At 39.5% G+C, this 26,366-nt stretch overlaps 2 protein-coding genes across 3 annotated transcripts in view; one reads left to right on the top strand and one right to left on the bottom strand.

Moving 5' to 3' along the window:
• The first annotated feature begins 9,594 nt into the window (after window positions 1-9,594).
• LOC137297984 (uncharacterized) lies at window positions 9,595-21,165 on the top strand. Of its 2 annotated transcripts, none has more exons than XM_067830002.1 (8): window positions 9,595-9,707; window positions 10,564-12,028; window positions 14,205-14,414; window positions 15,522-15,658; window positions 16,127-16,206; window positions 16,871-16,954; window positions 18,628-18,722; window positions 19,414-21,165. In XM_067830002.1, the coding sequence occupies exons 2-8, from the start codon at window positions 10,583-10,585 to the stop codon at window positions 19,747-19,749; spliced, it is 2,388 nt and encodes a 795-aa protein (XP_067686103.1). In that variant the 5' UTR covers window positions 9,595-9,707; window positions 10,564-10,582; the 3' UTR covers window positions 19,750-21,165. The 2 variants fall into 2 exon arrangements, with proteins under 2 accessions (XP_067686103.1, XP_067686110.1); XM_067830009.1 differs by having other exon boundaries at window positions 9,631-9,882; window positions 19,414-20,733.
• LOC137298000 (E3 ubiquitin-protein ligase CHFR-like) overlaps window positions 21,145-26,366 on the bottom strand; it is a 28,842-nt gene continuing 23,620 nt past the window's right edge. The window contains exons 17-21 of the mRNA XM_067830021.1: window positions 26,283-26,353; window positions 24,859-24,946; window positions 23,891-24,007; window positions 22,350-22,425; window positions 21,145-21,784 (exon numbers count right to left, since the gene is read on the bottom strand). Coding sequence (XP_067686122.1) covers window positions 21,745-21,784; window positions 22,350-22,425; window positions 23,891-24,007; window positions 24,859-24,946; window positions 26,283-26,353 — 392 coding nt within the window. The 3' untranslated portion in view covers window positions 21,145-21,744. The remainder of the gene's footprint in view (window positions 21,785-22,349; window positions 22,426-23,890; window positions 24,008-24,858; window positions 24,947-26,282; window positions 26,354-26,366) is intronic.

Here is a 26,366-nt window from a genome sequence, read left to right as displayed (position 1 = left end):
ATGACGGATAGTCGGTATAATACATGAAGCCCATTTCTGGTGTTCCCCGACGTGATATTTCTGGACTAAACAACTATATCACTCACTATATAGTTTGATCAAATATAGTTGGATGATCAGATAACTGCTTTAAACACCGTTTGTAACGAGGATGCTTATGACAAACAGACGGGTGTAACGAACTTATGTCGAAATGCGTATAAACATTGGTTATAACTAGCTGTTATAGTTGGTCTTTTTGGGTCCGTTATAACAAGTGTATGCAGAAATGAAAGTTTGCAGATCCACGTTAGTCTCATAGTGGCGTCACCGTCTGAATGCACGGTGACCGCTGTATGATGTAACGCTGTCATGTCAAGGTCAGTGAATGAGACCTCTGGGAAGACAAGGCCACCACCTGACCTCAACTGTTGAACAGAAATACGGAAACAGATGTAAACAGGGGAAGCACGCGCTTGACATGGCATCCTGTGTATGTTGTGAGGTGACAGGAGATAACAGTAAACGTGTCTTGAACTTAACTGAACATCTGAATTGAACAGGGAATAAATGAATGTTCGTATAAACGTTTAACTTCCTATTCCTTATGCCATGGCTTAAATGACAGATATCACACGCACGCACGCACGCACGCACGCATACGCACTCACACCACCACTCACATTTCATTTTGCACGCTCTCTCTCTCTTTCACACACACAGAGACAGACAGAGAGAGAGAGAGAGAGAGAGAGAGAGAGTCACAGTCTCTCTTTCGCATCTCATTTGATGCAATCAGTACTCATGCTTGCGATCACTGGATTGTCTGGTACCGACTTGATTATTTAGCTGTAATATTGCATCGTTAAACAACAAACTAACATAACAATCAAACAACGTTTCCTCTCGCATTGCGGTGGCATCAAAACGTCATAAAACCAAACAAGTAAAATTCTGATCGTAAGTTTTTAATAGAAAATATATGGTTTTGCTATGTTTGATTTCTTAAATACGTGAAAACATTATGAAAGATGGCCCATTGTACTTGAGCATGCTATCATTTTCAGCTGGTTAAATGACTGATTTAAAACAGTTTACCCGAAAGTCGGAAAGATGTCATCGTCACATGATATCACTTAACACATTGCGATGTCTTGCGACATGATTCATGCTTACGTTCTTCGGCGATAACGCACCAACAGGAAAACAATCCTGAACAATCACCCACAGCACAAATATCAACAGGCAAGACGCACAAACCTTACTAACGCAATAAAAAATACGCTTCTGTAATTTGGCACATGAGAGTATATCGCGACGTCGCAATCGGCAAAACGGGGCGACGGAGGTATCCTTGTGGTTAAAGCGTTCGCTCGTCACGCCTAAGACCAGGGTTCGATTCTCCACATCCCCCTGGGTGCAGTGTGTGAAGCCCATTTCTGGTGTTCCCTGATGTTGCTGGAATATTGCTAAAAGCGGCGTAAAACTAAAGTCACTCACTCAGTCGACGGAACTGATGTCCTTCTTTCTGAAACATTGCATATGTAATTCGGCTATCCGGCACCTTTACAAATCAGCACCTGTGTAAATTTTCATTGGCACAACCTCCAGATTTGATGTGAAATTACTCCAGATGCAAATTTGCGTCTTTCAGCAGTTGCTCTCTGTCTTGCAACAGTACCGATGTGTGTGCATTTTACATGTGTGTAGACTGGCATGGGTATGGAGACAGGTGCTCTCGAGCACGCCATGCCACAGACAAATTGTGTGTATATCTTTATCAAGGCTATATTTACACCGGGTAAACACAAATGTTGTCAAACGAACCTGTCGACATTAGATCGCCACTCCATGTCTTCTCTATCTATAGCTTCCTATATGGACGTACTGGAGTGGTTCGTGTAATAGCAGGTCATTTGGAACTGTTCAGAGCCCTCATGCCACGACTCGGCTACTCTATCACCATGTATGTTTATATCCAGCAGTCATGTGGTAAAGACGGATTCGAACCCATGCTTTAGACAGGACGTATTTATATTGCATGAATATTTCAAGAACGTCACCTCAAAAATCCAACACACTTTAAAATTACAAACAGCTTTACTTAGTCAACACTTAAAAAATCCAACATACTTAAAAGATGAAACCCACTTCCACTCCAATCCACTCTACAATTCTAGCATACCTAACAGATAAAGCCCACTTCCACTCCAATCCACTCTACAATTCTAGCATACCTAACAGATAAAGCCCACTTCCATCCCAACCCTACACGAATAAATCTGAGACCTCCAAACCAGTGGTTGATAACACGAGCCTCGATCCATTAACCAACTATTAGATACTGCGGACCTGTTCTCTCCATGAACTCCAGTGAATGAAAATATTTTGAGAATTATTTTTTTCTAGAATGCTAAATTGTAAACCAATAGTGAATGCTTTAAGCAATTTCATTGTTCTAGAAACTTTGTCGAATATAGTTTTACAAAAACCGAATAACCCCGATGATACGTTAGAATATGCACTAATTCATTGCGTAATGGGGGCTTACTTTCTTTTGTGTGATTCAGACTTTTTTTCTTTCGGTTGTTAAGTAAATGTCAAATTCCAACCAATGCGGGAAACTGAATAAACGAAACTATTTATCTCCTAATTTTGGACCTACCAACTGCTTTTGACTGGAGATGATCTATTTATGGCGTCAGTTGTCTCAGGTGATCGACACTTGCATCAGCTGAGATGCATTCCAGACATTCGTGATACAGCCTATATGGCTGTAATCGGAAACCAGGGAATAGAATTGTGACGTCAGAGTTTGTGACCGAACTGCATCGAGATCGCATGACACCATGACTACACGATACCTGGCTGGCATCTTAACAATCCTGAAACATGCATCTAGTCCTTACGATATAGTGTTCCACATGACCTTGAGATGTGTGTCGCAAGATGCTCAAAATAGATTTATACAAGTTGAAACTTTAACTGTCACAAGACCCGTAGCCCACATAACTAGGTTCCTAGAAACAAACGATTGTTCGTACCGACTTATATGAACACAAGGAGGGCGGCGGTGTAGCCTAGTGGTTAAAGCGTACGCTCGTGAGGCCGAAGACCCAGGTTCGAGACCCCACATGGGTAGAGTGTTTGAAGTCCATTTCTGCCGCCGCCATATCGCTGGAATATTGCTGTATGTGGCGTAAAACTAAACTCAGCTTACCAAATCGCGAAAGTGGACATTCGCACATACCTTTTAAACTTTTTATCTCGAAAAGGTTTGTACCCGAATGCTATTTAGCGTACGCTCGCTTCCGGGTGATGCACACGGCGTACGTACAACCATGACAACGGTGAGTAAACAGTCGCTGAAAATAGTGTTTTTGGCAATATTCAAGGATGTCATCTCGCGGAAATATTAGCTAATGGTAACGATGTCAACAGAAACCCCAAAGCGTATGTACTGCAGGTCAAATAATTATGTTATATGCGGATTTTTGTTTGTGGAGAGTTCTGTGTCAGTGACCTGAACATTTTGAAAGTCCCTCCGATGCCTAAATAGAAGCTGTTGTCTGATTGGTTAAATCTATTTGTCTCGCATTTATTTGGACGGTCATTGTCGCTATAAGGTTACCTGACGCGAACTTCTACTAGGTTTTGTTAGACTCAGTGGTGGAGTGCAACGAATAACACTGAGACTAAGTTTACTTAGACTGCAAGGACGTGATGCATGTTTTAGAACATTTTGTCGATAGCGACGTGCCCGGTATGGTGCTTCCCAATCTGGAAACATAATCAGGGTCTCCCATATTGATGCTACGATATATCACAGAATATCACCCTCTGCATTCCAAGACAGATCATTGGTGTGTCATACTTGTAGCTGCGGACTAGATCATTTCAGGTCCCCCTCCCCTTGAAACGAGCCCCTGAAAAAACACGCACGCACGCACGCACGCACGCACGCACGCACGCACGCACGCACGCACGCACGCACGCACGCACGCACGCACGCACGCACGCACGCACGCACGCACGCACGCACGCACGCACGCACGCACGCAAAGCAGACATATTTTCTGGTTAGGGTGGATCACTTTCATTCCCCAACGAAACTACGAGCAGTACCGAATGGTGAACGACAGTGACCGCTATGTAAAGGATCGGAATGACAAATCCCATTTACTGTTTATTGCAGAACAACCTTTACTCATTCCCGCCGAAACATGTTAAAGTGATCCCTTGTGCAACTGATCGTTGATATATGCTAGCATGTAGTAGAATAGCCTGTACTTCACGCACAGTCGTGTTTTAATCACTACCTGTATGCAGATAATTCTATCGTCACATATGACACCTGATATCCATGATATCAAGCACATGACATCAGCCAAATGTCAGCTTCTGATAAAGGTCCATGGTTGTTCGTGTGTACAAGCAATTAATCTCCATTTGGTGTAGGCGTTAAACTCGGCTGTGCGTGAGTTATTAGATGGGTGGATCGATGGATGAGGTGAAGTGAGGTGAAATTGGGTCTAAGAATATCAGAATAAGTATGACGCGGACAGGGATCAAACCCGCGACCTTCCGCTGTACGGGGGGAAGCTCCAACCACTACACCACCATACTTCAGTGAGTGAGTCAGCAGATTTAAACAAATAGTTATGACTGTACGAGTAAGTTTGATGACGAGGAAGCCCCAATACGATGGAGATGATAGTTGACTTGGGTGGAACCCGTGGGTACTGATATGGTGATGACAATCCTAGTAACATAAGCAGGACCAACCACCATTGGAGTGCGCATTCATAGGCTCCGTGTTTGAACAAGGGACGCAACTCCACAGACAAAGACTGCGCCATCACATGTTCATGGGCAGTATGTCAAGGGTTACCTAAAAGGGGACATCTGAAAATCTTTGTCGATCAAAACAGGAAAATCTGATGATCGACTGTATCAAAGCAATGCTCAACTGTAAGGTCACAAAAGGTGCTTTCCTGGTTGAATTAAACCTTTTAGAGGTTTAAGAAATAAGTATGAGTTCAACAGATGGGAAAGACCTTTTAGGGTGTTAGAGTATTTTAATTTAAAAAAATACAGAAACATACACTGTCAACCACGTGAGCTTATGATAGATAAATCGCTCTTGGTTACACACAAGTCTTTTCGTGTTTGACTTTTTATTACACTGCAAGAACACAACGGTTGGGTAGCCAAGGAATGGACGTTTGTTCTGTACCAAACACTGCCCATAAACAGCTTGATTGTAATGCTTAGTCTCTGAATATATATAATTCTGATGGTAACAAACTAAGCAGTATAAATTGGATAGGCGTCCCAGTGAGACCAAAGATTCTGAACCTGAAAAAATCTAGATTTATTTAAGGATTGATCATAGCAGAGAGGGCTGGACAGTAGGGAACATAATGTTGTTCGGGGACTGTGAGACAGACTGAGAAACGGCGTCCGTCTGGAAGTTGACGTCAGGTCACATGATGACAACCATGTTCATTAACTCTCAGTAGTTTTCGGAATAAGAGAAAGATTTTAACTTTTTGTTACTATTATTGCAGACAGTACTTTTTCATTCCAGATGCTTATTTTAATATGCACAATAAATGATTTAATGACATTTTATTTTTTAACGTACACCTTCTACAAAAGCCGGTTCGTCTGTCAAAGGCAGTATTTAAATCCTAACATTTCCGACATTATATCGAAAACGATTTCTACATTTCCAATTCCCGCCTTTGTGTGGCTTCAGGCGCATAAATCAACCGGCACTTCCATAAGCAGAATAGCTTTGTCTGTAAACGTGCTTGTATATATATCGATGAGTGCAACACATTTGTATATATTGATGTCATTTCACAGGAGGAATGTCAAACCTTTCACAGGACGACAACGCAGGACGTGGATCGAAGAGCCTTGATTTGTAGAAAACCTGCCAGCTCAGCAATATCTATCGCCGAATATAAGCGGTGGATGGACCCGGGAACGTGGCATGAACATTTCAAGTTGTTATTTCATCAAGGAACGAATACACATCGATTGGAATTTCTGACTGGTCGGACTTTTAAACAAAACTTATAAGCCGTTTGTTTAGAATGCTTTAAATTTGACAATCATACAAGGCTTGATGGCGCACTCCAAATGTCGTCTGCCTTGCTCCTGCGCCATCTTTGTTTTGTCTATGATGATTCTGTTCGTGGTGTTGGTAATCCTGAGTACAGGAGGTATACAAGGGTTTCGGGCGCCCCCAAGACGGACATCGGTGTTGGACAAACTAACGAGACTTGGTCAGTCTGTCGGACTTAAGTCAGACTCAGTCCGTAAGATGGCGCAGTCGGCTTTCAAATTTGTTGCTGGAAAGTTGGAAAAAACATTGAACATTACTATACCCGTGAACAATATAACATCATCTTTAATGGAATGAAGGTCGGATGCATTTTGCCGCATAACAATATAACATCATTCGTGTTTTTCGTCCATTTATGTCTCTATACATATACACATACACTAAAATATTTTTTGGCTCAAACAAACTATTGTTTTGCCTCAACCACCTACTCCGAAAAGGAGTCCCTCATGAAGTCAAGGTCACCTTGTTGTTCAGTAGAATGAATGAGTGAGTTTAGTTTTACGCCGCACTCATCCATATTCCAACAATATGGCGACGGTCTGCAAATAAACGAGTCAATCCGGCGATCAGCAGCATGCGTATCGATCTACGTACTCGGGATATGATGATACATATCAACCAACTCAGCTAATCTGACCATCAGATCCCGTTAGTCACATTTTACAACAAGCATGGTTTACTGAAGATCAATTCTAGCCCGGATCTTCACGTGTGCATTATATAAAAAAAAACCATGAAGAAATACAGCCTTAAAAGACCTTAGATAAATTTCTGAAAACCTAAGAGGAAAATTTACTAAACATACATGTTAAGACTCACTACTAAATATCCCAATTTGATCAAAATTTGCCAAGTGAGAGAGGAATAGTCTATTAATATGGCTGTCGTGGCGGATATATTAAGAATCAGAATTGAAGCACTTGTAGGAATCGACCGGAATATAATCATTGGTGGCAACAGAAGCTCCTGCAGTCTGCTGGCTATAATATCTACAGGCCCTGATTGAGTGAGTATAGTTTTACGCCGCACTCAGCAATATTCCGGCTATATGGCGGCTGTCTGTAAATAATCGAGTCCGGACCAAACAATCCAGTGATCAACAACATGAGCATATATCTGCGCAATTGTGAACCGATGATGTGTGCCAACTAAGTCAGCGAGCCTGACCACCAGATCTTGTTGGTCGCCTCTTACAACAAGCATAGTCGCCATGGGTCACTGAAAGCTTATTCTGCCCGGATCTTCACGGGTCTACATGAAACAGAATCCCATTTACAAAGCGCACTCGTCGTGACGCGGTGTTCCTATAGGTCGATGAACGTTATCAATGAAGAATTTGGAGGGTCAGATCGATTTTAATTCAATAAACATATTCTGTAATGTGAACATTCTGTATACCATATAAAATGTTGAACACGGACTTGTAGACTTAATAGGATAGTCCCGTGAGTGTGGTTTTATTCAGCTTCGTTCACTATGGCGAAATGAATCCCTGTTGCAGTCAAAACTAAACAGCCAGGGCTCTGCTCAGTCAGAGGATATGCAGCAATCTAATGGGATAGAGGTGTAATTATTTACGAAACAAGAAAAACAATTCACTCACCATTCACACAAACACAAGATTATTTTTTAATTATCAAACAAATTAAGAATATAATTAATTTAGTCGTACTTGAATAAACCGTGATAAAATTAAATTCGGCGTTACAGCTTTTCTTAAAAGAAAATACATTTTTCAATACTTTATCTCAGTCTCAACTCACTTCTGACCAGAACAATATTTAGTAAAGCCGAATTGAGATTTGAACAAGTCACATTTTCCAATTAACATGAACAAGTCAAAAAGAGTCAGTAAAACATTTTTCTTATACAGCCAAAAATTTTCAGTGACACTTACTGTCAAATTTCTTTTGCATTTTGTCCTTACCTACCTACTAACGGTAAACACTAACCAATTAAATCAAGAGAATGTTAATTATCTTTAAACTAGATCGCATTTGCATACCTCGTTGGGATATTCTCCCACATCAAAGGCTATACCAGCATCATTAAACAAATCTCTTCCAGGCAGTCGTGTTTAGGAAAGCAACATGACACTTGTTCGTTTCCGTCTTTTATCGATGTTAGGAATGTTTCTGTCCACACTTGTTTGTGGGTTTCTGCATTTTAGAATGTCACGTACATGGGGCGTTGTCACGTTTCAACAAATCAACTTAAACAAACCGGCAGTATAACACTATGTTGGTCATAGTTTTCTATTCTTAAAAATGTCGGGTTTGGTTGTGGTTTTGAAATATGTTGCATTGTTTAAATAATGAAAATATTACTTTGAAAGAGGGGTTAGCTTCACTATTCTATTAAATTTAAATGTAATTCTAGACGATACTTACATTACAGGGCTGCTAGGCAACGATCACTGTTTGTTTCATTATGTTTAAAGGGGCACCCATGCACGGAGCGAATAATGTTTCTCGACAACTGTTTAATTACGAAACTAAGCTGCAAGTTGGTCAGCACCTGGTCCCTCGACCGCGACGGACACGGGGATTGGGCTACTGTCCACACTGGCAGAATGTCTTCATCGTAACAGTGAGAAGGGTGGATGCCCATCATATGCCGTTCTTTGAAAATATCCTTGTCTGCTTGTAATAAAGTGGCCCAGCAGTGTAGAGTTTTTTTCTGGAGCCTGGATGGTATAGTGACTGATACTATTTCTTTGTTTTTATTCGATATTTAACTATGTCATGTAAAAATATGATGTCTACAGGCACGTAGCAAGCCATTTGTTTCGTACAAGTCCGACAGATTGCAAAGCTTTATAATTAGATAGTATTGATGGTTGGCCCAACTTTCTTAGCACAAGTCATGTGTAATTATGGGTAGCTATGCCCCTGGTCTGTAAAAACACACATTTGATTGATTTGAATCGGAAAAACCAATAGCAATGATTTTGCCATTCGAAGAAAAATCTGAAGATTTTTTTAGGTAAAAAACTGATTATACCTATTTACCAAAGTACACGGCAGGGATATTATCCGGGTGCTGACGGGAGAAAAAAAGGTAACAAAAGGAAATTGCTCTGAATTAGTGCCCCTTTGAAGTGACATTAGGAAACGAATGCCTTTTAGCTTTCTTTTTTCATTGATAAAGAAAACTTCAATCAAATCTTATTATTTATAATCACCACCACCATCATAATCATCATCGTCGTCGTTGTTGTTGTTGTTGTCGTCGTCGTTGTTGTTGTGATAATCGCAGCTTTTCAGAGTTACGTTAAGAATAAAATATGTCTTGGATTAACCAATCCCTCAAACTTTCCATCGAGTGTTGGAGTTTTCAATCGCAATACAATGTACAATGTGGGGAGACTGGGAAAGGGGACCTAACGCCAATACTGCCCGTTTGATCAGTTCTTCGTGTGCAATGCGTTAGAAAAATAGCGCTATAATGACAGTGTAGACATTTGCCCAGTCCAAGCCTCCCGGAAGTATTCAAACTACCACATGCGCTGGAACATAAACTACAAATTTCAAAACGTCAGAGCGCAATGGTTTTGGCCCCAGTAATACGAAGAACAGTAAATACTTTGGTGAATAAACATTTTTCTGGCTACTTAACCCTGAAAACGTTTCCATCTGATTGACAACGTGGGTATTTCGCCTTCAATTACCTGACAACGACCGAATTTATATATCCTCGTCGACCTCGATATCCGTAACTGCAACAGTTCGAAAAAACTCACTCTTTCCTGCTTCAAAATTGATGTATGATCTCAAATGATATATTACGCTTTAATATATCATCGGTTTGTATCCTATTGTTTGGCTAATGTTTTAACACATAAATTATCAAGCAATTGCAGGACTGGTTAAAATTATGTTGTAGACCTCCCTCAGTATGTACGTCTTTGCATCGATGATGAATAGTTTCACTTGAGTTAGTTATAAATACGTAACGTAAATTGTCATGGAATATAGCTGTTACTTAGAAAACTGTTGCACGTGAAAACAACCCTATTAACAAAAATAGTATGCAGGAATATCTCTGAAACTTACAAAGAGATTCCTAACCAATGAGCAAGTCAGTTGGTGGAGAGAGTACAACCACTATGCGTCTTCTAATTAATGCGCTTTTTTATTATATTAATTGTTTTTGGATTTTTTTAAAAACAACAAACTGTTGTCTCAAATAAATGAGAGGTTTTGTGGGTGTGAGGTAGGATATTGTCATGATTTAAATGGGTGTGATGAAAAGTTTGAGGGCCTGAGGATATAAGTAAAGATTTATGATACATGTATATGCAAACTAGAATCACCATGAAGCAACTTAAACAGCCGATGTAACAAGATAATCAGTTTGATAATGTTTAACAAATAACTTTCCTCTGTATATTTTGCACTGTGTTACGTTTTTTATTACCCTTTGTTTTTAATTATTTTTTTCAGATCTCCAGATGTTAAAACCATGGTAGTTTTTTCACACTATCAAGGAACAGTAATGCGATCTCTTTACCTATTCTATCAAGAGTCATATATGTGTGACATGACCCTCATAGCTAGGGACGGTGAGATGAAAGTTCACAGTTTAGTTCTTGCAGCAGGCAGTGAAAGTTTCAAAGCACAGATTTCAAGGAATCGTAATTCAAGGATTTTGTGGCTGTCTGACCTGGCACTGAGAGAAGTGGAGGTGGTTGTGAAAGTTATTTATACTGGTGAGCTACACCCACAAGATACAAATACAACCAACCTGAAAATATTAAAAGATTGGAAAGTAATTAGTGAGGATGAGATGAATGCCGTTGATCATTCGGAAGACAGTGCAATTCATTTGTCAGGCCAGACTAACATTAATATGTATGCAGGCATTGAAAGTGATGATGCCAAAGAGGAATATGTTCTTATAGACTCTCAAACTGAGAAAAAGTATCTTGCTGCAACCTTACAAGATCAAACAATTTCAGATGTCAGGTTTAACAGATCTAATGAGCCTCAACAAGTGACTAGGACAACAAATGATTGTCCACATTCGTCAAATTTATGCCAGGTAATTGGCAAGGAAAATGTGACTGTTGGTATTCAGAGCATGCCAAGTGTATTGGTTACAGACACTATAAGTGAAAATAATGGGGAATTTGATTTACATCGAATTAATGTTCAGGAGAGAAAAACCATAGAGTTTGGAATAGCAAAACTGTGCGATACATCTGAAGTGGATAGTGAACAAAAATCAGTTGTTGATAGTGTGAATTTGGAAAGCAATAGTGTGTACAGAAAGTTAACAGATGATGGAGAGTTGGATTACCGGAATGTTGATATTGTGCAAGAGGCATACAAGACAGCCATGAGTCTGGTCCCAACAGACAGCGATGGAGCTACTTCAGCAGACAGTCAAGAAGGGCAGGTTACCTCAGCTGTTACAGTCAGCACCTCTGTTGACCCGATTACCAACATCAACACTGATGTAGATGATTCTTGTGGGATTGTCATGGATGATGCTCCCAGGGATGACATTGACAGATCCGGTAACGGAAAAGTTGGAAATGTAGAAGAGGAAGGTGTTGTCAGTGGGTTGCGATCAAGGAGTGGAAAAAGGCTTTCAAAAATTTGGAAGAGCCTTGACACAGACAATCATGAATGTCTAGAAATGGAGGAAAAGAGAGGTAAAAGAATTCAAAACAGCAAACGCAAAGGTAAGGAGGGAAAGGTGAAGTCTTCAAGTGCCTCCAGTGTTGGGTGTAAGGCATACAGCAGAGTTGGTCAGTGTGAGGTCTTGGAGAAGGGTCGACATACATGGTATGGATGCCCAGAGTGTGGACACCAGTTCAAGAGTCTGAAGCTGGTGGCTGGTCACAGATACTCCAAACACAATGTAGCCTTCGACCCCAGCCAGTTCCAAGTGCTCAAGTGTCCGGTGAGTGGATATGTGAGTGGTTGAGTGAGTGGTTGAGTGAGTGAGTGAGTGAGTAAGAGGATATTGGGTGAATGAGTGTGTGCGTCAGTGGCTGAGTAGAGAGGTGAGTGAGTGAGTGAGTGAGTGGGTGAGTAGGGGCTGGGCGGAAGGGTAAGGCAGTGATTAAGTATGTACTGGGTGAGTAAGTGAGTTGGTTGGTGGCTGAGAAGACGAGTGGGTGGGCGGATGGGTAAGTGAGAAAGAGAGAGAGGGGAGGGTGAACAATAGTATGGGTATAGGAATGGTGGATTGTGTAGATGTCAAACCAACACTGACAGTGTTTATGTAGGCTTCTGTCCTCCCTCTCTCTCCCTCTTTGTCATCTTCATGATCATAAAGAACCATATTATGCTCAAACTAACAGGCCGAATTTTAGAAATTATCCCATCCACGTTTAGAATTCAGGTATTTTATCTAATGTGTAACTTTCCAGAAGTACGCATTCGTAGTTGCATATATCTATATGATGATCACCATAATCACCTCTATTTTCACCATGTTTTTGTGTCAGAGTAATGCATTAAGTATTCTCCAAATCAATCTACATGTTCCGCATGTAAAAGAAGTAAATACATTTCTCCTTTTCTTATGTGTCACTTCTAAATGCCTTTCAAAGATGTCTGTCTACATTTTGAAAGTAAGCGTAGCTAGCACTGTTTCACAAAATATGCATCCTTTCAAAAGTTTAGACTCGCTTAAAACACTCACTACATGTTATGGATATATGTAAATAGTTACATGGAATGTAGATTTCTCCACTAACTTAGGGGAACAAACTGCAAACCTTATGCAGATGAATTGCACAAGGATTATCATACATGAAATTGCTGAAAAGCATGTGCACATGTGCCTGTGAACAAGTGCACTTTGGTTTTAAGGATTTTTTTAAAGAATTCACCAATTATCACCAATTATGTATTGAACTCATGACAATAATCTTATCAACATTATAAATTTGTTATGCAATACATCAGTCAATGTGTAATCAGTACCTTTAAACAGTATAGAATATTTTGCAAAATTAAGTTTAGAACAGTTGCCTGAAGTATGTGACAATATTTACACTAGTGAGTCTAAACCTTTGAAAAACAAAGTATATTGTCATCAAGAGAAAGAATACTAAGAGCTAGAAATGTATTTCATGATGTACTTCCTAGAGACAACCCTGGGCAGGGATTTGAGGTCTTTTACTGATAGAAATACAAAACATACCATTAAAATTTTAACATGGGGAGAAATTACCATTATTTACACATGTTTACACTATGTAATAATGTAGAAGTATCCAATAATTTCTTGTAAAAATCCCATTGTTCAGAGATTTTTCCTCATTGACCATTTGCTCCAGAGTGATCCTAGCTATAAGCATCTGTTACCATGGTTACCATATCATAACCACTGTCATTCGAAGTAATCACCAGTCCGGAGGGCCAGCTCCTGTTGTTATTGTCTTGGGCCCGGCAGTTCACTGAATTATCTTTCAATATTTTTTTCAACCAGAATCCCTCCCATATTTTTTATAAACGTTCGAGAACCATCCATGATTCATCAATGGCAGCATCAATCTTTACTAAAATCCAAAACTTTTCTCTGTGCCATAGTCTTTGCTAACTGATACAGATACAGTGTGAATTGTGTACAATGTAGTGTATTTTGTTTTTACTGGTTTGACTTTAACAAATTGGGCTGACAGATTTCATTCAGGCCTGACCTGTGAAGGTCCTGTGGTAGAATAGACCTTCAGCAACCCGTGCTTGCCATAAAAGGTGACTATGCTTGTCGTAAAAGGCAACTAACAGGATCGGGCAGTCAGGCTCGCTGACTTGGTTGACACATGTCATCGGTTCCCAATTGCGCAGATCGATGCTCATGTTGTTGGTCACTGGATTGTCTGGTCCAGACTGGATTATCTACAGACTGCCGCCATATAGCTGGAATATTGCTGAATGCAGTGTAAAACTAAACTCTCTCACTCACTCATTCAGGGCCTGTAGATGTTAAAGCCAGCACAATGCAGCAAGCATTGATGGCAACCTGGCAAATTAAAGTGCTGCAAACACTGCCACTGTCTATTATCATTGGGTCTAATGACATCTGGAGTAAACCATAGCTAAACCATAGTAACATTACATATCAGGACTGTGACTATGAGACACTGGAGGTGCACCGTCTCGAGTCTCATCGGGCGACGTCTCACTCCAGCATGAGACCCTATGTGTGTGAGTGGTGCGGCAAGGACTTCAAGCTACTTGGATCTCTGACACTACACACAAATACACACACTCGAGCACGGAGGTTCCAGTGCCCACTCTGTGACAAGGTCTTCTCGCAGCATGGTGCCAGGAAGGTTAGTTTGCATTACTTGTCATCTATTGTCAGTTGTCTTATGTGCTCTTATGTGCATCAATATGGTGACATATCCCTCTTTTTTATTTTTGCTTTCCTTGTTTTTTATTCAGTGACCTTCCCCTATGTTTGCCATTCTCTTTGGATGATTCTCCACATTTTGTTTGACCTGTGAAGATCCATCAACCCATGCCTTTTGTAAGAGATGGAAAACAGTATCAGGTGATCAGGCTTGCTGACTTAGTTGACATGTTGTTGTATCCCAATTACTGAGACCGATGCTGATGTAGACTCTTTGTGGATTGTCTGTTGAGACTTGATTATTTTCAGAGTGCTGCCATATAGCTGGAATATTTCTGACTGTAGCACTCAACAATAAATAAACAAACAAACAAATATGCATTTTCTCCATGACAAAATGCAAAAAGGAAAAAAGTACCTTATACTTCATTACAAAAAGTGCATTTAGCCATGAACCTCCATAGTATGTGTATGACCTGTGACTGTCCCCAAGTGACTGTGACATTTTATGCGAAACCTTCCTGATTTCCTGCCCGTATCCCCAGGTCTCTTTACTCTGGAATGTTGACGGAAGTGGCACCACTGTCAATACTTGAGGAAGAATATTCCTGACAAGTTTTTTCCTTTGAAAACAAAATGTCTGTATTGGAAATATATTAATCTATGTTATATATATTTACATAATAAATATTTCTTCAGATATTTTCTGTGACATCTTAGTCTTATGATTAACTGAATGAATTAAAATAAATGATTAGATGCTCTAGGTGCATGTTAACATGTTAAGATGCATGTCGGAAAGACTTCTTTCTCTGCCTCACTTAATTACTTGAACATAAACCCTAGTAGCATATGCTTATGCTATTAATCTGAACATGCTGCCATTCAGGTGAAAGCTTCCCTTTTATTTAGTATCAAGCTATATGTGGATACCTATTACTGATTTAGTTGGGTTCAGTGTTAATAACATGCTCTTAGGCTATCTTTATATATTTTATTAATTATGAAATTTTTGCATTAATTGTTGGCCAACAATTGATCCAAATACGGGTTGGCATCTCTTGTTAAGTTCAGTTGTTATTGTCAGAGGCATGTTGAAGAGAAGCACAGGAAGTCTCACCCCCATCTGTGTGACGTGTGTCCGTTCTCCACCCTGGACAGAGTGACCCTTGTCCAGCACAAGTACACCAAACATTCCACACCCTTGCCACCAGGATACACTATGTAAGTTGCACCTCTACAACCAGGGTACATCATGTAAGTTGCACCTCAAGAACTAGGGTATACCATGTAAGTTGCACCTCTGCAACCAAGATGCACCGTGGAAGTTGCACTTTTACAACCAGGGTACACCATGTAAGTTGCACTTTTACACCCAGGATATACCATGTAAGTTTGCACCTGTACAAGGAGGATACACAATTTAAGTTGCACCTCCACAGCCAAGATACAAGATACACCATGTAAGTTGCACATCTACGACCAGGTTACACCATGTAAGTTTGCACATCTACAGCCAGGATACACTGTGTAAGTTGCACGTGTACAACCGGGGTACACCATGTATGTTGCACCTCTACATCTAGGGTACTCCATGTATGTTGCACCCCTACAACCAGGATAAACCATGTAAGTTGCCCACCATAATCTGTATAGAGTATGTTGTAATGGTTATTTATTTTTTATGCTCAGATACCGATGTCCTGAAGCTGGCTGCAAGTTTGAGACCTTCAGAAGACAAGTCTTCACTGGCCATGTCAATACTCATAAAGGTTGGGTTTAACTAAACTACTCTAAATATATTACTTCAACTTATAGTTACTTATCTCAATAGTATGTTGTAAAAAGACTATCTTCATCGCAATAGTATGTCAATGCAATAGTATGTGTGTTATGATAGACTATTTCTATCAAAATACTTTGTTACAATAGACTATAATTATTTCAGTAATATGTTGCAATAGACTAACATTTTCACAATACTGTGTTGCAACTGACTATCATTTTCACAATACTATGTTGCAACAGACTATCATTTTCACAATAGTATGTTGCCACAGACTATCATTTTCACAATAGTATGTTGCAATAGACTATCATTTTCACAATACTATGTTGCAATAGACTATCATTTTCACAATACCATGTTGCAATAGACTATCATTTTCACAATAGTATGTTGCAATAGACTATCGCTATTTGCAATATTTTTTGTTGCAATAGACTATCGCTATTTGCAGTAGTATTTGTCGCAATAGACTATCACTATCGCAATAGTATTTCTCATAACAGACTATCACTATCGCATTAGTATTTGTCATAATAGATTATTGTTGTAGCAATGGTATTTGAAGCAGTAGTCTATCGCTATCTCAATAGTTGTTTCCCCCTCAATAGTCACCCCTAGTACATACTACATTCAGGTACATATTCCAGGTATTCAGACCTACACCTGCGATGTCTGCCAGAAGAAGTTCAGCACTGCTGGGAATCTGCGCAGTCACAGGATTGTACATAAAGGTCAGGAAAACCATGGCAGTCTCACTTGACTTTAGTCCAATATGTGTTATGTGCAGGTCTCAACCAATAATTATTAAAATGGGGTGGTGGGGTAACCTTGTTTGTAAGCATTTGCTCATGACCTAGGTTGATTGCCAATATGGGTACAAATGTGTGAAACCCATTTCTGGTATTCTTCACCATGATATGGCTGGAATATTGCTAAATGCGGCGCAAAACCATACTCACTCACAGTTACTTGATCAGTCAATCAGCTTTGAAGCTTCTAATTTCTTGTAGGAGGAAAAGAAAACATTTTCAACACCTCATCAGAGCAGCATCTCTTATTCTTATATTTTTTTGTTTCTTGTATTCCTCCAAATTACTCAAGTTGTGTAGTATGTTGTAGGGCTGGGACAGGTAACCCGAATACCCAGGACAGATGGGTAATGGACCTGGGTACCCATATCAATACCCAGATCTGTTATGATCATGTGACTAGTAGATTAAGCAAGGTAATATGTTCTTTTCTTGTGATTAAAATGTTATATTTTCTTTGATATTCTTTACTGTCACCTGTTATGAATATACTGCATGACTAAGATATTGAAAAACTGTAACTTTTAGCCTCTGATCTGAAGAATATATTTCCATTTCTTTCAAATTTGATGTCAGAAATTAACATATCAGGTATCCAGGTAGGGAAGGGTAATTGGGGATGTGGTACCCCTGAAAAAAATTAGACCCGTCTCAACCCTAGTATGTTGGGCCAGCCCTAACAGAAATAGAAAAGGCATGAGTACATGTTGTTTTCTTATATTCCAAGCTGTTCCCAGGTGCCATGTCATGGTTTCCCAAAAGGGTCTTTAGCCCAGACCAGTCACATTTCTTGTTTTACAGATTTTTGTATGCAGAAAACCTAAAAACAGGATGGAAAAAAAATAAACAAAATCACCAATCAAAGTAATATTCCTTCTAAAAACTTGAAGTATTTTACATTTGGCAATTTGTGAAGTGCATATGAGACCAAAAACAATCTAAAAACATTTTTCTTGTAAGTTTACATTTTTGACCAATAAAAGCATTAGGATTCTATTTTTTGTGGGGGAAAATTATTATTTTCCTTTATTTTATTTTCATTTTTTTTCTCATTCATGAAAAACTATGAAAGGCAGACCCATAAACAAGAGATGAAATTGTTCTGGCCTTAATATAAATAACTGCCAGACTTCCATGAGGATCGACAAACATTAAGAACCATGGGCCTGTATAAACTAACAAATAAATACACACATTAATAGTATTAGTCATAAGGACTGATACAACTTTCTGGTCTAAAATAAGACCATCAGTACATAGGAATGGATATTTGTCTTTTGTGTTGATTTTATTCAAAGTAAAGAAATAACCAATTTTTAATCAAGTTGGTAAAGAAATTGTAACTAATCCTTTTAAAAGCAGACCTATGGTTAGCTCAGAAAAAGCTTTCTTCATTTGGACGGGGTGGGTGAAATGAGAAGGGTTTCACCTGATGCATGAGCAGGTATCAGATCGTCATGCAGAGGAGTGTCATGTTGGATTTTGCAATCTGATTATAATAGCATTGGTCTACAGTGGACTAACGTGTAGATGATCTATGGCTTTAGGTAGTTCATGAAAATGGTTGTGTTTATCAGACTGTGACTTAATTACAGAGAAGTCCTTGAAATGTCCCTATTCTGGATGTGATTTTGCAACAAGACTGAAGAACAGGTTGGATCAGCACGTCAAGCTCATGCATACACATAGGGTAAGTGTCTAGAGGGTAGGTGTCCTCACATAATAGGCTAGGAGTCCTCACACACGCTATAGGTTTACTGACACATAGGGTAGGTGTTCTCATCTTTCAGGTTAGGTGTCCTCTCAAACCTGGAAGGTGTCCACACACCTAAGACAGGTGTTGTCAAACAGGAAAGGTGCCCTCACACACAGAGTAGGTATTCTCATTTAGATGGTAGGTGACTTCACAATCAGGGAAGGTGTCTTCACATATAAGGGTAGATATCCTCATGCATGGGGTAGATGTCCTATCACATAGGGGTAGATGTCTGCACATAGGGTAGGTGTTTTCTCAAACAGGGAATGTGTCGTTATACATAGGGTAGGTGTCCTTACAAGGAAGGTGTCCTCACACTTGGTAGGTGTCCTTGCATATGGGGCAGGTATCCTATCAAACAGGGAAGCTGCCTTCACACAAAGGGAAGTTTTCTCAATCAAGGAAGGTGTCCTCACACATAGAGTAGGTCTTCCCCAACAGGGTAGGTGTCCTCACATACTGGGTATTTGTAGTCACAAATAGAAAAGTTGTTGCTGTGGAACCATCTGAGTTTGTGTGTTGCTTTTGATCATCAACTTATGCAATTGTTTTAACCAAAACAGTCTGTTTGTGGCCTGTATAGTTTGGTCCTGTTTTTGACCTTTCCTTCCTCTTGTGTATACAGGACTCAAAGCCTCACGTGTGTCCACACTGCCCATACAAGACAGCCATCAAGGGAAATCTCCTTAAACATCAGAGGAACGTTCACAGACCAAGACACCCTTCACTGGCACATTCAAAGGGGAACAACTCTGACAGCAAGGGAGACAACCCTGTAGCACAACAGTCGATATCTTCTACCACTGTATTAAAATCCTTGCTATATTCTTCAGGACCAATTCAGCTTTTGGATGTAACAAGCCATGATCTCTCTCATGGGGAAATCATAGTGAGTGGGATATCCCCGCAAACACAATCTCCTCGGGCTGATTCGGTGATCCTGGATATACAACAACCTTGACAGTGGTCAGAATATCAGCGTATCAGCTTTGTGATACATCATGCAGGGATAAACCTAGGATGTGTTTTTGCAGCATTTCCACATCAAAATATAAATATGTGCTAACAGTAATTTGGGTTGGTCCTGTGCACAATAAATATTAGAAAATACCACAGCCAAGAAATATAAGTGCAGCCTAAGTAAATATAATGCAATAAATATTGTTGTTCGCCCCAATGGTGCAAAAGACCATTAAGTAAACCAGTTTTAATCCACATGCAATAATATTCCTGATTGGTTGTCATAATGAGTTCAACCAATGAAAGCGTGTGTTTCCACATGGTAATTTACGGTTTTGGTTTTGGTTGATGATCGTGAATGATCACTTCTCACTGAAAAAACAATTATGAGATTTAAACAGTTTAATAAGATACAAATTAAGTAAATACGTTTAGTTGAAAACTTCAACCAGCCAAATCTAAAATGGGCCCACCTAAAATTAACCTATTTGGTACTTGGACCCTTCTATCAAGCATTAGGGCCCACCCAGATTTAATCATGTGGTACGTTGGCCAACCAAAAACAATTCCCAAGTTCATCACTGTACATCCAAGAGCAATCTCAGTGTTTTCCTCTTGTTGACCCTCATACATGCACATCATGACACAGGTATAGGTTAGGTCAATGATGAACTTGGTAAAGTCAAAAGGGAGTTTTGTTCTGATGCAAAATGCCACATGCCATGTTAGATCAGGAAGCCTTTGGGTACCACTAATGATTACCTTTGAAACATTTTTGGGGGGTTCTGATCTTTTGTTGAGCATTTACTAGTTTTTTGTATTCCATATGCTTGTTTGTGATGGAAAAAAGGTAACTACATGAAATGTTTTGTTGTGTTGTTCAAGTCTTCTTTGTCCTTATGGACAAATGCATATATGAGCAATTCAGTGTTTGTCAAGAAGGAAAGATACCAGACATCTATGGGCACATAAATAATTCTTTTCACATCTCTGTTTTGTTCAAACAATATATTTCTCTGGAGCAATATTAGCCAAACAAGTAAACACCTCTACGAACATGTACTATTCCATCTCAGAGTGGATTAGGTTTTGTTTCCACAACATCAAATACAGAACACGTAACTGTCCATTACATTTTATTACAGGTGAAGTTGGTTCTGTTTGTGGGTTTCATCACCAATGTTAAATTATTTGCAGTGAACAATAGTCTCTTAGCAGTGAATTCATTGGTACGTTTTCACCGCCAACACACTATAACTACACTCATTATGAACAAATGTGTAACAAACCGACAGATGTTTTATGTTGACTATATGAGTGAAATATTGCTGATACAGACTTTTGAAAACTCCTCACTCGATTGTTTAGGTGAAAAAGACAAACACAAGCCCAATGCTTCATAAACTGGTAGGAATTTATTGGTTGATAAGTACAAACAGTGTCTCAAACCCTGATAATGTTACAACCCACATTACAGCATTCAACATGGCTGCCGTGTGTGATACATCTGATCAGACTTGGTAAGGATTAAGCAAATTTCCACTTTCCGAGAGACAGACCAGGTTACGAAGTCAACTCTCAGTTTTGCCTGACGTCCCAATCCAAGTTAGGTAACTCCTACAACAATTCTGTTACACTGAAACAGCTCTGTCCAAGGTTGCCCACCAGTCATCTGAATCTGCAAGGGGTGCTCCAACATTGTCCCTATGCTGAACAGTCTCTCTATACATAACAATATGTACATCTTGGTAATGCTTATCACACAACATCCTGGGATTGCATTTAACTGACTCAATAGACAGATCCAGAGGTGCTCACAACCTTGTCCTGAAAGTTACTTTGGTTACCTGATCAACAACTTCATTTACGCATCCGCCTCTCATATCAACTGACGAATATATTGAGTCACTTAAAACTCCAAGATGACTTTGCATCTCACAGCCATAGTCCGCCTTTGTCTGATGAACACATTGTCTGTGTCTGGGCAAGTGGGATGCTAGGTGTTTCTTGTCTGGTCACAGATGTGGTTGAAGTTTCTGCAATGTAAACAAACTCACTACTAATATGTGCATTAAGCAATATGGCAGCTTTTGGACCAGTGGTTGATATTATGAACTCATGAACAGCCTATACTAGGGCTGACCTATGAAGATCTGAGTTAGAATTGATCTTCAGCAACCCAAACTTGTTGTAAGAGGCGATCAGCAGGATTGGAAGGCGATGCATGCTGAATCAGTTGACACATTTCTTCTTATCCCTGTTTTTATTACTGTATCCCAGTAGATTGATACTAATGCTTTTGACCACTGGATTCTCTGGTCCAAACAAGGTCACACCTGGTATTGACTGACACAATGGCCATTGCCCAGAACCTGTGTAACCCCTATAATACTGGAAACACAATGATGTCATCAGTCTTTGCCGCCAGTCCAATGTCTCCTCTCTATTGTTCGTTTATCTGACAATGTTGGTATTTCTTGGTTTTAATTTTGAAAATCACATACCGGTACTTTATACTTTATACTCAACTTGTGTTGCTTTTGTATGTGAGTATATAACTAATCTAACTCAGAGATATGGACAACATCAAAATATACATACGCTGCATGATGTGGCTTGTTACGTTGTGTTCGACAGTTCTTGCCCCAATAACAATCGGATCGTCTACGGACTTCCTCTGAAATAATAATTTATTCTCACTGGTGAGCAAGTCCATGTATGCTGTTTAATGTAACAATCAGCAACTTTCCATAAATGCCATGTTCCAGGGAAACATAGTCTTGGACAAACCCTGAAAACAGAATACTGGTAACCCCCATTAAAACAGTCTTCATATACTTTATAAGCTTGCCGACAGGATTAATCTCTTTGGTCATGAGGACAAGCCATGTGACCTAAGATCAGGCAATCAGTGGTTCGAATCCCATACCTCGACACAGTGAAGTTATGGCTGCTACAGATATTACCTGGACTGACGCTCCTGATGTAAATAACTACCTCCGTTTACAGAACACAGTCATATACTTGGAATACAGCTGGAACACTATGGCATAGGACAACAACAACAACAACCTAACAAAACAAAACAAAAAAAACCAAAAAAAACCAAAAAAAACCCCATCAAAACATAGCAAAACATGAGTTTGCCACCTGAGGTGTGACAGAATACAGAAAATTCACAATACAATATCTTGGAATGAGTGAGTGAGTGAGTTTACTTTTACGCCGCACTCAGCAATATTACAGCTATATGGCGGCGGTCTGTAAATAATCGAGTCTGGACCAGACAATCCAGTGATCAACAACATGAGCATCGATCTGCGCAATTGGGAACCGATGACATGTGTCAACCAAGTCAGCGAGTCTGACCACCCGATCCCATTAGTCGCCTCTTACGACAAGCTGAGTCGCCTTTTATGGCAAGCCTGGGTTGCTGAAGGCCTATTCTACCCCGGGACCTTCACGGGTCTCTTGGAATGATACGATACGATTTGATATACATCATGATAAGCTATCTTCAGTTATTTTTTCTAGAAACATATATTTTGACATCAAGTAACAGTGTAAATATTGACATAACTGTCAATTTCTAGTGACGAGTTAAGAATTTTGAGGTCAACGATATGTATCTTGATATGAAAACAAGTAATTTATCGTTCGATAAGTATCACGATTATCGATACTATGACATATCATCACAGCTCTATTTGCCACCAATATTTGACATATTTGCTACTTTTTTATTTTTGGGTCACACACACAAGATGCATGAAATGACAGGTGTTTGGATAGTCACCCAATGTAGGCTTTTGACAACTGAAGATACTGGGAGCAATGTTTCAGGAGATCTTAGATCTTAGATCTTATGTATACACGGGTTTGAAAAGTAGTCAAAGTGTCATGTGGACCTTGAAGATAATGTCAAGGTCAACAAAATCAACTGGTGTCTGCGTAATCACCAAATGTTGGCTGTCACCAAATTTGAAGACATTGGGTACAACAGCTCACGGTAACAAGAATCAGGACTGAAAACATAGTCCCAGTTCCGCACTGTGGCAAGGACAACAATGTGGTGACTCAACCTCAGTAAAACAATCTGAGCATGTGTTCATCGTTAGCCCTCATCTCTATAAGATATATACCTGGCAGCTTTTCTTTAGGTATATCCTTTCGATACTGGTAGGCAAGGTCTCTGAAGTTCCGCATTCCGCACATGTAGCAGAAATACGTCTCGCCATTCACAGCTCCCCGCATTTGATCTGAAGACATACAAAAACAGAAAAGCTATTTGTCCATTTTCCCTAAGTAGATGCCATGTTTTTGTCAGAACGGATATCCTGCATATATAATACCCTGATTATAATGCCAAACTGCATATAATGCCATTTGCTGAAGGTGTATGGAACAAAACATCATTTTCCACTTGATATAATGTATTGTTTTCCAGCTTCATCAATATCAGGCTACAGCTATAGAAGAACTTGGTTCATTCCAACTGGACAAGTCAGAATGACTTTCTGTGAAGTTTGTTTGACCACTGAAATTTCTAACAGGAAGTGTCATCAAAACAAACCCTGCCAAAAGATGGTCACAAGTTCTTTTCATCTGCTTAAGAAAAAAAACTAAGCCTTCAGCTATTAGCCATGTTGGCTCACATTCAAATAGTGTTCACTGGAGCAATGTTCCAGCCATGATTTAAACATATCATTTACAAAAAGTTGAAAAAGTTCGAACAACACAGATTGTCAGCAAGCCTGAAACTAATCCAGACTTTGGGCACACAAACCCTAGGTAAATCCTTTACTAAACAACATGAGGGCACAGGGGCACACAACTGGAAATTCAAAGGCATATGTGTGGCGTGTATCTACCCTCAAATCCCCTTGCTGTGAATGCTACATGCTCATAGGAAATTATTAAATCCCATCAGTAAAAAGTCTTGATAAGTCTTATGATAGCCTATTGTTTTTTTGTCAATATGTGAAGTACTATAGAAGTAGAAGTCAGGCTGTTTATGCTGCAGCCAGGTATTGGCGATAACTGGCACTGGTCCGCTGTGATAACTGGTCACAAGCCAGTAGCAAACCACTTGTACTGCTTTTCGACTTACCGAAACATTTGTATTGTCCTGCCTCAAGTTTGGCTAAGCTGTCTTTTAAAACATCTCGTACCGAGATGTTATTGGCTTCTAAATAGTCCTGAAGAGACAAACACACAGTGCATTAGGGATTTTCAACAACAGATGTAATATTTTCATCTAATTTGTTTACACAGTTCACAGATATTTAATCACCTGCTACTGGACCCCAATGATGTGACAACCGTGTCAAGAAATTACCAGACAACAATGCAGGAAAAATATTCAGTTTGCTATGATAATGGATTTCTCCAGTCCGGTCATCATGTCACATCATACAAACCAACTAAACCATCAAACATGAGGCAACAAAAGTGAGGTTGAAAGACTACATTTTTCTGTGCCATCAAGACCAATTTTTCTTCTTTCTACAACAGTTTCCAGCCATCTTCCTCTGTGCAGTTATAACATTATCAAGTCGTTCATGGGTCCTAAGGGAGTCAAGGGTTGCTTTACCCTTCCCTCACTTTCCCCACATCTGAATGTTAGGATATGGGATCAGGAGCACACTGGACTGTGGATGTGGGACTCTGGTCTGTTCTGTTAGTGTCACTATCTGGAGAAGGGGGCTTAGGTGAAATTAGTTCACCGATAAATTGTGCACTGTTTTAATAGATCTTTATGTAATAAATAATTTGAAATAAAAGTCAATAAACTACTAAGATTTAATCATAGCTTATCGTTTTGACATAAATAGCTCCTCTGAATCACAAATGGTCATTCAAAAATGGCGAATGCTCAGGTTAATTTCAGACTGTTCAGAGTTTAGAGTTAGATGGTTTCAAATACAAAGTCTAGAACATAACATTATCACATACTGGGAACGCTGCAATGTTGATGTACCCTTTGTTTGTTTATGTTCCCTGAACATCGAGGGTACATCAACCCATGGGCCCTGCGGGACCAGTGAACAACATATTTATCTTATCTAACATGTCAGTTAATTTTGAACTGTTTGAAGCATGGGTATTGGATCATGATAAGGAGTACTGGAAGTAGGCAACAGTCCTTACACTACTAACACAAAGTATCAAACGAATTCCCACAGTTCGGCATTTCCAGTGGGTAACATGGAAACTGCGACTAGCTTCTAAGCGGCGGCGTGTACTAACTGGCTCAGCCAATCACAAAGTGACATTCATGTGTGATGTAAGATAATCATTAATTTAGACATGTTTTGTGGAGGAGACCAACATTATCCTACCTTGCAATAGTTAATATGCATGCTTAGTTTGACCATTTTACATATTTATGAACAGTATGATGCTCGACAATGTTATGTAGAATACACTGTGTATTATGAGGCTTCCTGTATTGACTGTACTAGTGAGATAAAATCTGTAAACATAATTCTGGGAATAAAAACATGAAAAAAAAACAAAAAAACATTATCCTACCTTGAATATTGCTGACTCTGATGCATTATCAAGGATGAGGTTAGCAAGACACTTCTTTCCAAAATTCATATCTGTGAAATCAAT

The sequence above is a fragment of the Haliotis asinina genome, chromosome 1 (assembly GCF_037392515.1).
Source record: "Haliotis asinina isolate JCU_RB_2024 chromosome 1, JCU_Hal_asi_v2, whole genome shotgun sequence".
NCBI lineage: Eukaryota > Metazoa > Mollusca > Gastropoda > Lepetellida > Haliotidae > Haliotis > Haliotis asinina.
The sequence above is the reverse complement of the archived record's forward strand: the minus strand, read 5'-3'. Positions and strand labels throughout refer to the sequence as shown.